The sequence below is a fragment of the Desmodus rotundus genome, chromosome 6, assembly GCF_022682495.2.
Source record: "Desmodus rotundus isolate HL8 chromosome 6, HLdesRot8A.1, whole genome shotgun sequence".
In the NCBI taxonomy this organism is placed as follows: Eukaryota; Metazoa; Chordata; class Mammalia; order Chiroptera; family Phyllostomidae; genus Desmodus; species Desmodus rotundus.
The window spans coordinates 139,562,039-139,577,688 of NC_071392.1; the positions used below are offsets into that span (position 1 = coordinate 139,562,039).

The following is a 15,650-nucleotide window of genomic DNA, read 5'->3' on the forward strand; positions in this document are numbered from 1 at the left end:
CTGGCTCCTAGGGGAGTGTGGAATGGCCTTTGCCCTGCTTCCTGGGCCTTTGGCACTCCTTGCTGGGGTGACCCTCAAGAAAGCACTGAGTGCTTTAGCAAAAACCTGCCATACCTCCTGGCCTGTTCTCAACCTCAGCTGTGAGAGGAGCCTGGGTAGGACGCCCACTACTCAGCACCCCCGCTCTCTCGGCTGGGAGATGTGAGCATCTGCCCTCTGGGTACAGAAATGTTATTGAAAAACTAGAAAAGCCAGACAAGCTCAAGTGCCATGTGCTTCTACTTGTGTAGGAACAGCTGGGTGGCCGGAGGTGCCATGTACATAATGCACTGAGTCCAGAGAGCCAAATGTCTAATAATCCCAAATGCCCACGGACATCCCAGTGAACTGTAAATCCTTTTCAAAACCAGTTACCTAAGAAGAACGTCTGTGACTTTGAGAAATTCCAACAGATCTTGGGTGATGTCTGCCCATTCTGTTAAAATGTGATGTATATGCTTCATTGGGACCCTCTGCCTCCACCTGTAGTGCACACACACACACACACACAGCAGGTCAGCTACCACAAGGATTCTTTGCTGAGGGATTCCAGCTGTTTTCCCTTTTGTCCTTTGCTATTCATGTTATTTTTTCAAAAAATCATTTCTTTAAAAAGTAATACTTACAAATGGTGCAAACTATACAGAGGTGGATGAAAGTATAGGTTTACCCTTGTTTGTATGGGAAAAGACCCGCCACTGACGATTAGTACAATAGCTTTATTAGCCCGGCTGCCATCACAACTGCGGACCTACTTTTGCCCACGCCGTGTATTCTTTCTTGTGTGACTGCATCCCAACTCCGGATAGGGGCACAAGAAGTTGCCTCGGGGAGGGAGAAAGGGGACCTTGGGTGGGAGGGAGCCTTGCTTATATTGCCCACTTGTTAGTATTCGTGTCATACAGGGTGGGGCAAAAGCAGGTTTACAGCTGTGAGCCCACGAAACACAGAGTGTATTCTTGTGTTATTAATTAATTAGTGTATTATTTTTCCACATGAACAACTTTAGACCTATTTTGCCCCACCCCATATATTGGGAATGTATTCTGGGTCGTTGAATGCCCACCCCATGCCGTCCCCATGGTCCTGGGATGACCTGGGAGGGGCTGGCTAGGGTTCGGGCCTCTCGCCCTCCCTCTGTCGTGGCTGTGGCTCAGCCCCCGCTCCTCCCCTTTCTGCTTCTCTGCAGCTGCAGAAGCTCCTGCTCGCCACTTCCTACCCAGCATCAAGCTCTGAAACCCAAAAGGAAGGGACCCCCTGGCGCCGGGCAGGCCTCAGGTCCAAAAGTCAGCGGCCTTGTGTCAAGGTATTTCTGTGCATGCCCTAAGATGCCCCCTGGCCCCCCGGGCCCCAGGTGTCCCCTGAGGATGTGCAACCTTGAGCTCTTGTTAGGTGTTTCAAGTTCAGTCAGTCAGCTTTGAGCTTCCTTCCTTGCTCCTCACATAGTCCTGGTGTGCTGGGCACTTCTCGAGATCCAGGCAGTCTAGGATTCTAGAAAGAGCCAGACATTCTCGTACACGCCCATGTTCCAGGCACTTTGTTAGACACTGGGTTAGAGCAGGGACAAGAAGGATGTGGCCTCTTCTCAGGGGGGCTTCTTCTAATGGGGTGACAGCCCCATGAGATCTCACGGTTGTGGAGACTGAGCCACTAAGCTCCTTGGTGAGCTGGCTCTTTGCTCTCTGGGAGGCTAGGAAGTGCCCCAGGGATGTGAGACACACCCGATAGCCATTCTGGCCCCAGCAAAGAGGCAGGTGCACTGCAGGAAAGCCCCTGTATGCACAAGCAGGGGCAGAGAAGGCTGGTGAGAGCCGTGGTCTGGGGCCCGACTGCAGAGGTCCCCAAATACTTGGCCAAGGGGCCTTCCCTTTATCTGATGGGCACTGGGAAGCTATTGAAATTTTCTTCTTTTTATTTTTTAACAGCTTAAGGAGGTGCCACTTACATATAAAAGGCACCTGTTTTAGACGTCCAGTTCAGTGATTTTTAGTAAGCTTACAGTCATGCAGCCACGGCCACAGTCCGGTTTTAGACATTTCCACCATCCCAGGAAGATCCCCAGTGCCCCCATTTACCGTTAATCCGTGTTCCCACGCCCGCCCCCGGCAACCACTAATGGACTTCCTGGCGCTCTCACTGAAGGCTGGAGTGGGGTGTGGGGCACGGTCAGAGCAGGGCTATGCTGTGAACCTGGAAGGGGTGCAATCCACGGAAAGAGGCTGGTCATTCCTTTGTTCCTCAATGCTGAGCATAGCCAGGCGCCAGGCTCTGTGCTGGAAGCTGGGGGAAAATGGATAAACCCTGGAAGTTTTTGATGACCCTTGCTGAGCCCAGTTGGCAGCTGCAGGGGTGGTGCAGAGGGGAGGAGAAGTGGGGGCCTACCACCTCACTCTGGTCTCCTTCCCTCTCCAGATGGACAGCATCCAGGAGAAGAAGGCCCCCATGACACAGTCTCAGAGCCGGAGCTGTACAGAACTGCACAAGCACCTCACTGCGGTGCCATCCTGCCTCCAGGCTAAAGCCTGCTCCCCAGAGAGGGGCCTGCAGCCAACAGCCCCCCTGAGTCCTCGGCTCCCTGCCAAGGAGGATGAGGAGCCACGCGAAGACTGCCCGAGCCCCCAGCCAGCTCCAGCCTCTCCCCGGGAATCCCGAGTGCCAGGCAGGGCAGGCCTCAGCACCCAGATTTCCCCAGAGGACATGCAGGCGATGGTGCAGCTTATTCACTACATGCATACCTACTGCCTCCCCCAGAGGAAGCGGCCCCTACAGGCCCCAGAGCCTACCCCTCAGCCCTGCAGCCACCCCTCCAAGCAGGTCCGACCCTGGGCCCGGTCCCAGCACCCTGCCAGAGCTGCCTGGGCTGAGTTTTCCATTCTGAGGGAACTTCTGGCTCAAGATGTCCTCTGTGATGTCAGCAAACCCTACCGCCTGGCCACGCCTGTCTATGCCTCCCTCAGGCCCCAGCACAGGTCCAAGGACAGCCAGGCCTCCCCTGGCTGCCCGTCCCCTGCAGAGGAGGTGAGGATCGCGGCTTCGCTCAAGAGCACTGGGCCCAGTCCCAGCCTGCGCCCTCTGCGTCTGGGGGTGAAAGGTCGTGTCAGCCGGTTGGCCAGGCAGAAGCAAGAGGAGGAGGAGGAGGAGGAGGAGGAGGAAGAAAAAGAAGAGGAGGAAGACGAGTGGGGCTGGAAAAGGCCAGGCAGAGGCTTGCCATGGACCAAGCTGGGAAGGAAGCTGGAGAGCTCCGTGTGCCCCGTGCGGCGTTCCAGGAGACTGAACCCTGAGCTGGGCCCCTGGCTGACCTTCACTGATGAGTCACTGGTCCCCTCGGAGCCCCAAGGAGCTCTGTCCTCACTGCATCTGGCTCCAGAGGCCTGTGACACAGGGGGGGAGCTGGGCAGCCCCACTGGCAAGGACAGTGGCCAAGACCAGCAGCAACTCCAGGGACCCCAGATTCCGGCTTTGGAGAGCCCCTGTGAGAGTGGGTGTGGGGACACAGACGAGGACCCCAGCTGCCCACAGCTCCCTACCAGAGGTAGTCGGAGTTCATCTTCAGGAGAGGGGTGGGGTGGGATGTGATGTACCTCCTTGTGCTGGGCACCAGGAGCCCCGCATTGGGCAAATCCCTTCTCCTCTCTGGCTCTCAACTTTCCTTTCTGTACAATGGGCTAGTTGGGTGGATCTTCAAGAATCACCTGTACATCTCTGAGTTTCCCATCATACATGGGCCAGGTGCCACTTAACAAACAAGGAGTAAGATGCCTGCCTTGATGGGGCTTGTGATTCGGTGTGGAACACAGGCAATCAAAAAGTAAGCAAAAAGGAAGATAATTACATATTGTGATAAGTGCCCCAAAGAAGACTTCGTGGGTGATGGTGTCTATAAACTCAGCCCCAAGATGAAGGTGAATTTTCAATGTTAACAATAGTCGTGGTAATAGTAACAGTTGTCTCTTGCGCACTCACTGTGCCAGGCGGTGGTCTAACACAGATTGTCCCCACTGACTCCTCACAGGAAGTCGGTGTGGTAGGTTCTGTTAAAATCTCCATTTTAAGACATGGAAATGGAGGCACAGAGATATCTAGTGACCCCTTAGCTAGTTAGTCCTGCATCCAATATGGTAGAACCCACCACCACTGGCCTTGGGCACCAGACTCTTCCCCACTGTGCTACACTGTGTGGCCAGGAGGGGTCGCCCTTGTACCCATCTGCTCTTTCTGCAAAATGGAGCTCTGCCAGCCATTAACATTGCTGAGACCCTGGGAATGGAGGTGGCTTCGGGTTATTCCTGCCCTTCCCTAAAAACGGCAGAGGCTTTTGGGTCACATGCCTAAAGGGAGCTGTGGTTGGTACCAATGGAAGTTCAGGTCTCCTCCTGAGGGATATATTTGCTTATGGTGCCATGTTGAAGAATCTTAACTTTTTTATTTTTTTCTTCTTTTCAGACTCTCCCAGGTGCCTCATGCTGACCTTGTCACAAAGGTAGATTTTGGAACTGATTGGTTTATTATTCCATGAGACTTTGTCCTGTTGGGGGCATGGGTGGTTCATCAGCCCTGAGCCTCGCCCTGTCTCCATACCTATGTCCTCTTTGCCCGGTGGGGTCCTCAGGAGCTGGGCTCCCTTAGAAGGGAGTTTGTTATTAGAAGCTAGTCTCTGCAGGCCCAGGGAAGGTTGGGGAATCAAGGCTTCAGCTATTCTGTAAGCCGTCCCTTCAGGACCAGGGAAGGAGTTCTTTTCTGGATGGGAAAAGCTGGAAATACTGTGTAGCCTTGGGCAAGTCTGTCTCCCTCTCTGTTCCCCAGGTGCTCAATGTGTAAAATAAAGAGGCTGGCCATCCTTGTCCTCTCTCCACTCTCTAGCAGATCTCTCTTGCAGATTTGAGCTCCTCTAAAAGCCAAGATGGGAGGGGTCCCTAGCAAATTCTCCCCAGGCCTCACTTCCATGGGCAGGAGAACCAGGGACTGTCACGGTGTCCCCCTGCCCTCCTTGCATGCTTGGGGAGGTGGGGCCTGCTGCTGACTGGCCTCTTTCCTTTCTGTCCTCCCCGCCCCCACCAGTGACCCTCCTTTTGGCAAGAAGAGCTTTGAGCAGACCTTGACGGTGGAACTCTGTGGCACAGCAGGTGAGCCAGGGGCTCAGCTGTGGGGTGCCCTCAGGAGAGCTGGCACAACGCCCAGCAGCAAGTCCCCCACACTGAGCAGCCCCTCAGGCAGTGACGGGTGCCCCATCAAGCTCTCCCTGCACTGCAGCACAGGCTGTGCAGGTCTTGGGGTACATAACGAGGGTGTTACCAGGAGGAGAGTCAGGGGCCAGCTCAGCCATTCAGCTGCCAATCGGCCTGTGAGCTGACATCGGGTCAGAAAAGACAGAGCCACACATGTCTTCCCCAAAGGAGTCAGCAGTCTCATGTGGGAGACAGACTCACCCCGTGATGAGTGCTGTGTTGTTCCCACTAGTTCCAAAGTTCGTGCTAGAGCTGTGGAGGTAGAGGTAGGGGGTCAGGGAGGCAGGAGTGGGGCCTGGGGGGATTTGCAGGGCACCCAGAGCAGGGGGCATTTGAGCTGGACTCACAGGATGAGTGGGCGTTGGAAAGACAAAGAGGAGGAAAGGTCTCCCTGGCAGCAGAATGTGCATGAGCAAAGGCACGGAGGAGTGAAAGTGCAGGTGCCCTTGAGGAGACTGGGCACCTGGCTCTGTGACGTGGCCAGACGGGGGGGTCAGGAAAGAGCACCCGCAAAGGCTGAGAGGAATGCCAGGCGAAGGGGTTTGGCCTCCATCCCATGGACGTCGGGAGCCCCAGAGAGGAAGCGATCTGTGGCTTCTTACTGAGTTCCCTCTGGTGCACAGGGGAGGATGGAGGCTGAGGGCAGATGCAGGGGCACTAAGGATACTGTGGTGGTCACACCCAAGTGGGAGGCAGGTGGGAGGAGAGTGAGCAGGTCTTGTTGAATACCTGGTTGTGGTGCAGGAAGTTATCCTGGAGGCTGCAGCTATCGTTGCCAGGCTACAGAAGGGATGGCAAATGGCTTCCATCACATGTCAGCTCCAAAAAACTGGATGGTGGACTCTGTGCAGAGTCCCAGGCTCAGCCAGTACTGCAGTGATCGATTAGTGATGCCTGCCGACCATTGAGTTTGGAGAGTGGGGTTGCCTTCTGTTATCCCAAACTAGGGTTTCAGTATCTTGTGGAGAAGTGATCTGTCTCCACCTCACATGCTTCTCCTCTTGCATGGGTAGGACTCACCCCACCCACCACGCCTCCATACAAGCCCACAGAGGAGGACCCCTTCAAGCCCGACATCAAGCACAGCCCAGGCAAAGACATAGCCCCCAGCCTCCCCACCCCAAAGGGCCTCCAGCTCGGGGCTACCACAGGGGTGGCCCACAAGCTGCCAAAGAAGCCCCCGGAGCGGAGTGAGCTCCTGTCCCACCTGCGGCATGGTGCAACCCAGCCAGCCTCCCAGGCCGGCCAGAAGCGCCCCTTCTCATGTTCCTTTGGAGACCACGACTACTGCCAGGTGCTCAAGCCAGAGGGTGCCCTGCAGAGGAAGGTGCTGAGGTCCTGGGAGCCATCTGGGGTCCACCTTGGGGACTGGTCCCAGCAAGGTGCCCCGAAGGCCGAGGCGCAGACCTCGGGCAGGGCAGAAAACAGCAGCTGTGGGGCATGTGCACCCCCCAAGGACAGTCTGCTGCTGAGAGACCATGAGATCCGCGCCAGCCTCACCAAGCACTTTGGGCTCCTGGAGACTGCCCTGGAGGACGAAGACCTGGCCTCCTGCAAGAGCCCCGAATATGACACTGTCTTTGAGGACAGCAGCAGCAGCAGTGGCGAGAGCAGCTTCCTCTTGGAGGAGGAGGAGGAGGACAATGACGAGGACTCAGGGGTCAGTCCCCCTCGCTCTGACCACTGCCCCTATCAGAGCCCACCAAGCAAGGCCAGCCGGCAGCTGTGTTCCCGCAGCCGCTCCAGCTCTGGCTCCTCATCCTGCCGCTCCTGGTCACCAGCCATCCGCCGGACCTTCAGGTATGGGTGGGTGGCCTCAGGAGGGACGACAGGCACCTGAGGACCCCAGTCCCCAGCATGCTGGACAAGGGAGGAGCTTTGAAACTAGGTCTGCTTTTTCTTGTGTGGCCCATGACCTGGTTAGAGGCCTGAAGGTGGTCTCCAGGGGGAGTTGTGGGCAAGTCCCGGAGGGGAGTGAAGCCTGCTGAGTAACAATCAGGAGTGGCCCAAACCTCCTGGCCTCAGGAGAGGAAGAACACCTACTCTCTGTCATCTGGGGCCTTATGCCTAAATGAACTTACTTATTCATCTATTTTCTGCTTATATATTTGCAAAACAGATAGGTTTCTGAGGAGACATATGCATTCCCACACAGTTTAATACCTATGTGACACATGGACACTAAAAGCAAAATCAGCATAATTCTATTGTGTGTTCTGAAAAATACCTGGGCTTAAAGCAGTGGGAAGGCTTGCTCCTATTTCTCCATACTGCTGAGTTGCACCACTGTGACTTTCCATAGTGTGCGGTGGCCTCCCCGCTTTGCTTCCCCCGCCCCCGCTCTTTTATCTTTCCTTGGGGATGACGCAACCATGCGTCATGATCCTGTTCGCTCATCCCATCTTTGCTCGGTGAACCGTACTGCAGAGGGAGCCCGTCCAAAGGTCAGCAGGGAGCTGAGCAGAAAGAATAGGGGTTTGGCATATATTGCCGTGACAGGTTGCTTCTCTCCTGATCCCAGCAGGACCTTTCTGGGGGAGGCCTGAGGTATGTTGGTACAGGTCCCAAACGCTCTGCCTGAGGTGCACCCGAGTGACCACTAGATGGTGCTCTTGGCTCTAGAGCAGTGCAGCTGAGTCACCTGGAGGGCTCGAGAGCAGCAGATGGCTGGACACTACAGGCTGATACTGTTGGTTTGGGGGTGGAGGTAGATAATTTGCATTTCTCACGAGTTCCCAGGTGATGATACCCAGAGTCTCCAGAGTGTGACTCTGAGAACCAGAATTTAGTAATAGAAAGATATCTTTTCTTAGAAAAATTCAGCGTTCTATTTACATATCAATACCAAAGCTCTTAACTGTTTGAAAATCTGATTAAAGCAAAAGTCCCCGCCCCCCCCCCCCATTAAAATGCACACAGACATCTAAGCGGGCCTTCAATTTTAAGGGACTCCCAGACACAGATTAGAAGCCTTGGACTGTTACTCAAAATGAGTTCCCCGGTGATTTCTCTAAAAGCCCTTCTATGGAATATGCCAGGATAATCAGTCAGAACGGTCTTCTGTCAGACCTTGCTGAGCTCTCTTCCCGGCTCCGTTCCCCTTTCCCCAGAGGCTGCTGGGAGCTAAATGACTCAGGTTCACTTTAGGCAGTTTCGCTGCAGCATTTGCTCAGAGGCTACTGAGGTTTTCTTCCTGCTGAAACCCATCCCCCACCCGAGGAGCTGGTGCTGCCCAGCCTCATCTCCCCCATGACAGATCCAGGGGTGCTTAGGTAGGGCCTGTGGTCATGGGTTTGCTGGCAAAGTGTTAGGCGCCTCTCTAGAATCCCCCATGACTTCTTTTCCTCTTCTTGCTTTTGGGCCAAGTTCAGGCTCAGCTTTTTCTGCTCACTGGAGAAAGTTCCTTGGTTAACTCAGTTCCTACTTGGCTGCCTGACAGAGCTCAGCACCTGATAAGCCTGGTCAGCTAGTTATCAACCTTCTCCAGAGCCACCTTTCTTTTCCTGTGCTTCCCCTACCCAACATCGGTCAACAGGAAGCATTTTGAGACGGTTTAACAACACAAACCTCAAACCCCACGGTACATTTCCATCCCTCTCAGCTCTTCAGGGGAAACTGCCAATTCCATTGCAAATGGATGATGACACTATTATTGTACAGCACTGTAAGTAGCACTTTAAAATGTACAGGCCGTGTCCCTATTTGAGCTTTATAGATGCACTTATAAGGGCGCATCTGCTTCTTATCCCCATTTTATAGATGAGGAAGTGGATGCTCCAAGAGGTTCAACAGAAATATATATCAAGTGGTTACTGAGCAGTTCCTGAGCTCAGCACTTACAGGCATTTTCTGACTTGATCCTCACAAAAGGCCGAGGAGGTGGATACCTTTGATTGCCCTGCTTTATAGATGAAATGATGCTGAGAGGGTTTAAGTGCTTGGCCCGAGGGCATGCAGCAGGGATGTGGTAGAGCCAGGGTTCAAGCACAGGCTGTCTGACTTGGAGCCCTGCTCTTATACTCACTCTGTGCTGTGTCGTGTTCTCAGGGATGCAGACAGTATGTGGCAGAGCCGGGCCTCGGCCATGCCTCCCACGCCATGTTCCCTCCGGAGGAGAGGGCAGCACGCAGGCAAGCTTGAAGGCACAAGCATGCGGCACCCATGGGCCTCCTCTGGCGGTGCATCTGGATTGAGTAGCCCGGTCGTGGTACCGGCCATGGGGGCTGTGATGGCCAGGATTGCTTCTGAGCCAGGCACCAACCACTAGAGGGCAGCGGTCTAGATTCAGCAGACCTCCTTCCTCTGGCTTCCCCACTTTCTGGCTTTGGCAAATCCCATACTGAACCTGAGCCTCAGGGTTTTCATCTGGAAAATGAGGAAACAGAAGACCTCATCAGGGTTGTTTTCATCAGATCAAATACGAGAATGAAGTGGAAGGGCCTTTCTATCCCTAAAGAACCTGGGTGGCCAGGTTCAGAAGGTTATGATCAGCAGTGTAGTGGTTCCCAGCACTCTAGCCCCGGAAGGTGGCAGGAGATGTGTGGCAGTATTCAGCCACACACACAGTGCTGGCTGTCGCTGCAGGAGATGGGGGTGGGGTTCTAACAGTTCTGCCCTCACGAATGAGTCCATAGAGAAGCGTCCCTTCCTCTGGGAATGGTGCCGACCCTGCCCCATGTGGTCCCTCCGGAGAGTGAGTGCCTCTGCTTTGCTTGTTCACTGACAGATGTGAGAGCAGAGGGCCGTGTTCAGACGGAACGCCAAGCGTCCGGCACGCCAGGAAGCAGCGGGAAAAAGCTATTGTAAGTGACCTGGGGCCCTGGAGCCCGGAGAGAATGGGAACCAGCAAGGGTGTAGGAAGTGCCAGGACTTCGTAGACCCAAAGCCCTTTGAGGCTGGCTGTGACCTGCAGAAGATAATTATATTCTCTCATTTCAAAAAGCACAAGGGTCACCAAAGGGCATCAAAGGTGGCGCCGTGCAAAGTGACGCCAAAAGACTGGCTGCGATGCATGCAGTTGCTGGTGATTTCGGGCGCAGAGTCAGAACTCAAGCAGAAGGCAGGCCGTGGTAGGGGGAGCAGAGCCGGGCCACCCAGGCCACACGCCAGCCCCGCCACCACCTTCTGTGCGAACTTCGGCATGTGCTCCAGCTTCCCAGAGCCTCAGTTTACTCATCTGTACACAAGGGAGTTGGGTCTTACGCTTTCTAAGAGTCCCCCAGATTGATTACATCTAAGGAGCCAAGAGAGCCCATCCCTTGCTCCCCACCTCCCTGATCCTCCACCAGAGTGAGTCCACAGGCCCACCCCTGCCTGGTGAACCTACTGCAAAGCACCCACCCCACAGGGAACATTAATCGGGAAGCTGCTGGGGGTCGGTTGAGGGTGTAGCCAACCCCTCCATGTCACTAGAAAGGAGGGAAGGGATAGTAAGACAGAAGCACAAAAAGGCAAATAGACTCTCGCTTTGTTACTTTCCCTATGATGGATGCTTTAGGGAGGAACAGGGGGCTCACATAGGGTATGCTTGCCGCAGAGGTACAGAGCTTGCCTGCAAGTAGGCTGTGCATGGAGCATCTTAGAATCCACGTGTGACCATTCAGCAGTTGTGACATGCCTGGCCCTGTCCTAGGCCCTGGATGACAACAATGAATAAGACAGATGAGCTTCCCACTCCCCTGGTTGGGCAGAAGGGAGAGGGAGAGACAACAGGCGCATAAACAAGAAATAGACACTGTAATTACAGACCGGGAGAGGCGCTGTACGAGAATTCACGTCACAACTCCAATATCTGGCTGTTTTGACTGTTGGGGAGGATGTATTTATATGGTGGTCTGGCAGCAGGGGGAGGGGGAGCTGAGCCCTGAGGGATGAAAGGTGCTAGCCCAGCAAAGATTTAGAACAATGGGGCAGTGTGATGAATTCAGGAGATGCAGGGAGGCTGGGGGAGGGGACTTCTGTGTGGAGCTTAACTGAGCCGTGCCCTGGTGTGGGACACACAGTTCCCGAGACTGCTGACAGCAGGGCCCTGCCATGGACGCAGGCCTCCCCTCCCTCCTCCCTGCCATCTGTGGTGTGAGATGGGAGGGCTCCAGAATCGCTGGCCTTAACCTGTTCCCAGAGAAAGCCTGTCCCAGCCAGAACCTGCCAGTGTTGCCTGTGGGAGCCCAGGTTCCCAGGTTCCCAGGAACATGGTGGAGTTTCTCCAGTAGGTCAAAGTGACTCTTCCAAGGGCAGTGGCTTTAACCAGACACAATCATAGATGGTGGAGGAGGGGAAGTTTCAGTTGGGCTTCCCCCCAGCCCTCCCCTCTGCTGGGTTTTTCTAGGGGCTCTTGGGCATGGCTCCAAGCTCACCCCAAGGTGGCCTTTGTCACAGTGTGTGCACACTGCCCTGGCAGAACCAAGGACAATGTTGGCTCCAGTAGCCCTGTGTCCTCTGTCTCATTGCTTTCCTTCCAGCCCCCTCTATAACCTGGCTCCCAAGGCTCGCCCACTACCACCTTGCTTTTCCACCCCAGCACCTCTCCCGCTACCCATAAAAGTCTCAGACTCAAAACAAATGTGGAAGCTACTGCGTTCTCCGTCATATTTACAGTGATGAGCCTCATTTCCTTCAAGGAAGCAATTGCTTCCATTGGGGGTCAGTTCCCCATTCAACACCCCACTGCCCCCTTCTCCAGAGGGACAGGTCCTCTGCGATAGTGACCGTCGTTATCCTCTCTGACTGCAGCCCCAGCTGGTGTCACTCGCTCAGCCAGGTGTCATGGACTGGGGACAAGGAATCCATGGGAGCCTGCCACCAAGGGGGCCCCAGGAGCCAGGTAGTGACTGGGTCCCTCTGTGTCCCCCTTCTCGAGCAGGGCGAAGGCCGAGTGGTCTATGTTCGAAATCTCTCCAGCGACATGAACTCCCGCGAGCTGAAGAGGCGCTTCGAAGTGTTTGGCGAGGTTGTGGAGTGCCAGGTGCTGACAAGAAGTAAGAGGTGAGTGGAGTCAAGCTCTGGCAGAGGAAGGGGTGGGGAAGGGCAGAGGTTCCCACCTGGGGCTGGCCACACAGAAGATGTTTATGGAACAAAGTGGATGAAATCCGCAGCCTGGACATGGAGAGGGACCAGGATCATGCAGCCCAGTAGTAGCAGCCAACACGCGTTGGTTGCTAAGTAGCAGTCAGTTTCCGGCATTCTCTTAAGCTTCCCAGCACTGTACCTGAGACATACGCACGCATTCTTTCTCTGGCTGTTCTTTCCTGGGGAGCTCAGACAAATTGCTGAGCAGCTAGTTTGTAGCAAAGCCAGAGCTGCAGACCCCGCGTCTGCTTCTGTCTGCTTCAGGCTCTCTACCCTGGAGCTGGCACAGGGCAGCAAACAGCCCCTGATGGTTAAGGGCATGTGTGTGTTAGGACCTCCCTGCGCTGCAAGCTCCGTGCTGCTCGCTCCCCTCCATTCCTCTGCAGCAGCCACTCCCAGACCTTCCACTCCCTTGGGCGGTGGGGTGTTTCCTCACTCACCTGGGGAAGCAGCGTTTCATCTGTCAGGGAATAGGTTGTATATAAATACAGAGCTTAGATGTCAAAAACGTTGTCAGTTTTGAAACAATTCTAAAGTATGTACTGTTATAAGATGAGTTATTAAGGTTTTTAAATCCTAACTTAATAATAATCTTTTAAAGCACAATGAGAAAACAGCATCTGCATAAGAATCATTACACACCTTGCATCCATTAGAATGGCTACAGAAAATAACAAGTGTTGATGAGGATGTGGAGAAAAGGGAACTCTTACGTACTCTTGGTTGGAATGTAAATGGTGCAGCCGCTATGGAAAACAGTATGGAGGTTCCTAAAAATCTGACACAGAATTACCGTATACTTCTGAGTACATATGCAAAAGGATTGAAAGCAAGATTCCAAAGAGCTATTTGCCACCCACGTTCACAGCACCATTATTCACAGTAGCCAAGAGGGGGCAGCAACCCAAGTGCCCGTCCACAGATGAAAGGGTAAAGAGAATATAGTATATGCATATGATTGAATACGATTCAGTCTTTTTAAAAAGATTTTATTTATTTATTTATTTATTTTAGAGAGGGGAAGGGATGGAGAAAGAGGGAGAGAAACATCAATGTGTGGTTGCCTCTCTCTTGCCCCTACCTGGGGACCTGGCCCACATGTGCCCTGACTGGGAATCGAACTGGGGACCCTTTGGTTCGCAGGCAGGCACTCAATCCACTGAGGCACACTGGCCAGGGCGGAATATTATTCTATCTTAAAAAGAAAGGAGATTTTGTCACATGCTTCAAGCATGGGTGAATCTTGAGGACAGGATGCTAAGTGAAATAAAGCCAGTCACAAAGACAAAGACCGTATAATTCCACTTACATGAGGCAGCTTGAGTAGTCACACTTATAGGGACAGGAAGTAAAAGGCTGGTCGCTAGGGGCTGGGGAGAGGAGGTGAGAGAAAGTCGTTTCGTGGGCGGAGAGTTTTTGCAAGATGAAGAAGTTCTGTGGGTCTGTTGCACAACAACGAATATACTTAACACGACTGAACTGTATACTTAAAAATAGTGAAAGGGGTGAATGTTACGTGTTTTCACGGCAATTCTAAAAAGAGTCGTTGTACAAATGGAAGCATTTCTACTTAGTCCTCAGGGTATCATACGGAGATAACACGCAAAAGCAAAAAGCATATTAGTCTTTAAAGGCAAGGGTCACTTTGTCAGTATTCTACAGGCACACACAACTCCCAGGCCTTCAAAGAGGCAGAAGGGGATTGGCTTTGGCCTGGCTCAGAGAAGTGTCAGGAAATGTGTGTGGTTCAGCTGAGTGTTCGCTCGGCGCCTGCTGTCGGTAAGCCTGTCCTGAGCAGTGGGGGCACTGCACACTGTCTCTGCCCTTGAGTCTGCGTAGCAGACGATGGACATATCAGTCAGGATTCTTCCTCTTGTTCTTGGGACTGCAGAGTGGAGGTTGGGGCAGAACTGACTCTAGGCTCCCCGAGCCTTGACATCTTTCTCTGGTAGGCTTCCCTCATGGTGGCAAGGTGGTTGCCTCTACCTCTAAGTTTATCTCCTCCCAGTGGGAACAGGAGCCTCCCGCATAGTTCCAGCAAAGACCTGGAATGGATTCTCTGGGGTTCCACTTTGGGTGACAGGCTCAGCCTTTTGGGCCAGGCTCAACAAATCACAGGGGCCAGGGAAGGCCACAGTCACGTGACATCCCCCAGTGCCCCGAGCCCGGCAGAGCACGTGGTGCTGTTGTCTGAGAAAGGGACGTGGATGCTGAGCAGGCCAATGTAACAGATGTCTAGTGCAAAGGGTGAGATTGCAGAGAAAACCAGCGGTGTTAGGGAGGGTGAGGCCAAGTTAGCAGCCAGGGAAGTGGTGGCTGGGGCAGGTGTGGTGGGATGGGGCATAGGCGGGGCAAGTCCCAGAAAATGGGAATCCCGAGGGAAACGGTACTGTGAAGAGCACCAGCCTGTGGGCGGGAGGCCTGAGTTTGGCTACCCTGCTCTGCCCCCTGTCTTGGGCGAACTCTGAATCTACGAGCCTCTTTCCTCATCCCAAGGCAGAGACCACGGCAGTGCCCATGGCAGTGCCCACTCGCAGGTGGTCTGACGTGTGGGTGGCCAACACTGGCAGACATCAGTAGAGGACCTGCTCTTACTATTGTTACATTGCAGAGGCCAACTTAGCTATTGTCCTCATCTCTGTTTGACATGGTGACTGGATCATGGACTTTCTGCTCCTTTTCTAGTCACGGGTAGTCTGACAGTGTCAACCAAGCTGGCCCAGTGACACGGTCCTCTTGTCATCTCCCTGCAGGGGTGAGAAGTATGGCTTCATCACCTACCGGTGTTCTGAGCACGCTGCCCTCTCTCTGAGTAACGGCGCCGCCCTGTGGAAGCACAACGAGTCCTCATTCCAGCTGAGCTACGGAGGACTCCAGCGCTTCTGCTGGCCCAGGTACACTGACTACGGTAAGTATCCGAGGCCCCACCGTCCTCTGTAACATGAAGGGCTGAGACCTCCTTTAATGAGACCCAGAGCTAGTACCCACACCCAAGCTCCAAGTGCTGACCGGTATGCCTTTGCAGCCAGTTTGCCGGGAGGCTTCCATCTTGCTTTTCCTCTGCCATCTGGTCCATCCTGTCCTGACCCAGGACTGGTACCAGAAAGAGAGATTCAAGTCTCCCATGGCCTCTGGGAGGGTCCAGTCTCATGCTCACAGCCACATGGGGACAGAGCCACAACTGCTGTTTCTTTGACCTTGCAGAGCCTGTGGCTGCAGGGCCCCATTGAGGGGCACCCCATGGTGGCCCCAACAGGCAGAAACCTTGTCCATGAAGGCACCACAGGGAAACAGTATTGTTGCCGTGCCCTCACCATT

The 15,650-nt window shown here is 54.0% G+C and overlaps 1 protein-coding gene across 4 annotated transcripts in view; it reads left to right on the forward strand.

Moving 5' to 3' along the window:
• Positions 1 to 15,650, forward strand: part of PPARGC1B (PPARG coactivator 1 beta) — a 105,409-nt gene that overhangs the window by 83,172 nt on the left and 6,587 nt on the right. Inside the window, exons 4-11 of one of the 4 annotated variants that reach the window (XM_045185006.3) lie at positions 1,229 to 1,345; positions 2,452 to 3,571; positions 4,483 to 4,519; positions 5,098 to 5,162; positions 6,278 to 7,064; positions 9,991 to 10,066; positions 12,124 to 12,248; positions 15,086 to 15,240. In XM_045185006.3, the coding sequence (XP_045040941.2) occupies positions 1,229 to 1,345; positions 2,452 to 3,571; positions 4,483 to 4,519; positions 5,098 to 5,162; positions 6,278 to 7,064; positions 9,991 to 10,066; positions 12,124 to 12,248; positions 15,086 to 15,240 (2,482 nt within the window). The remainder of the gene's footprint in view (positions 1 to 1,228; positions 1,346 to 2,451; positions 3,572 to 4,482; positions 4,520 to 5,097; positions 5,163 to 6,277; positions 7,065 to 9,990; positions 10,067 to 12,123; positions 12,249 to 15,085; positions 15,241 to 15,650) is intronic. The other 3 variants (XM_024576975.4, XM_045185007.3, XM_024576976.4) reach the window with 3 other exon arrangements.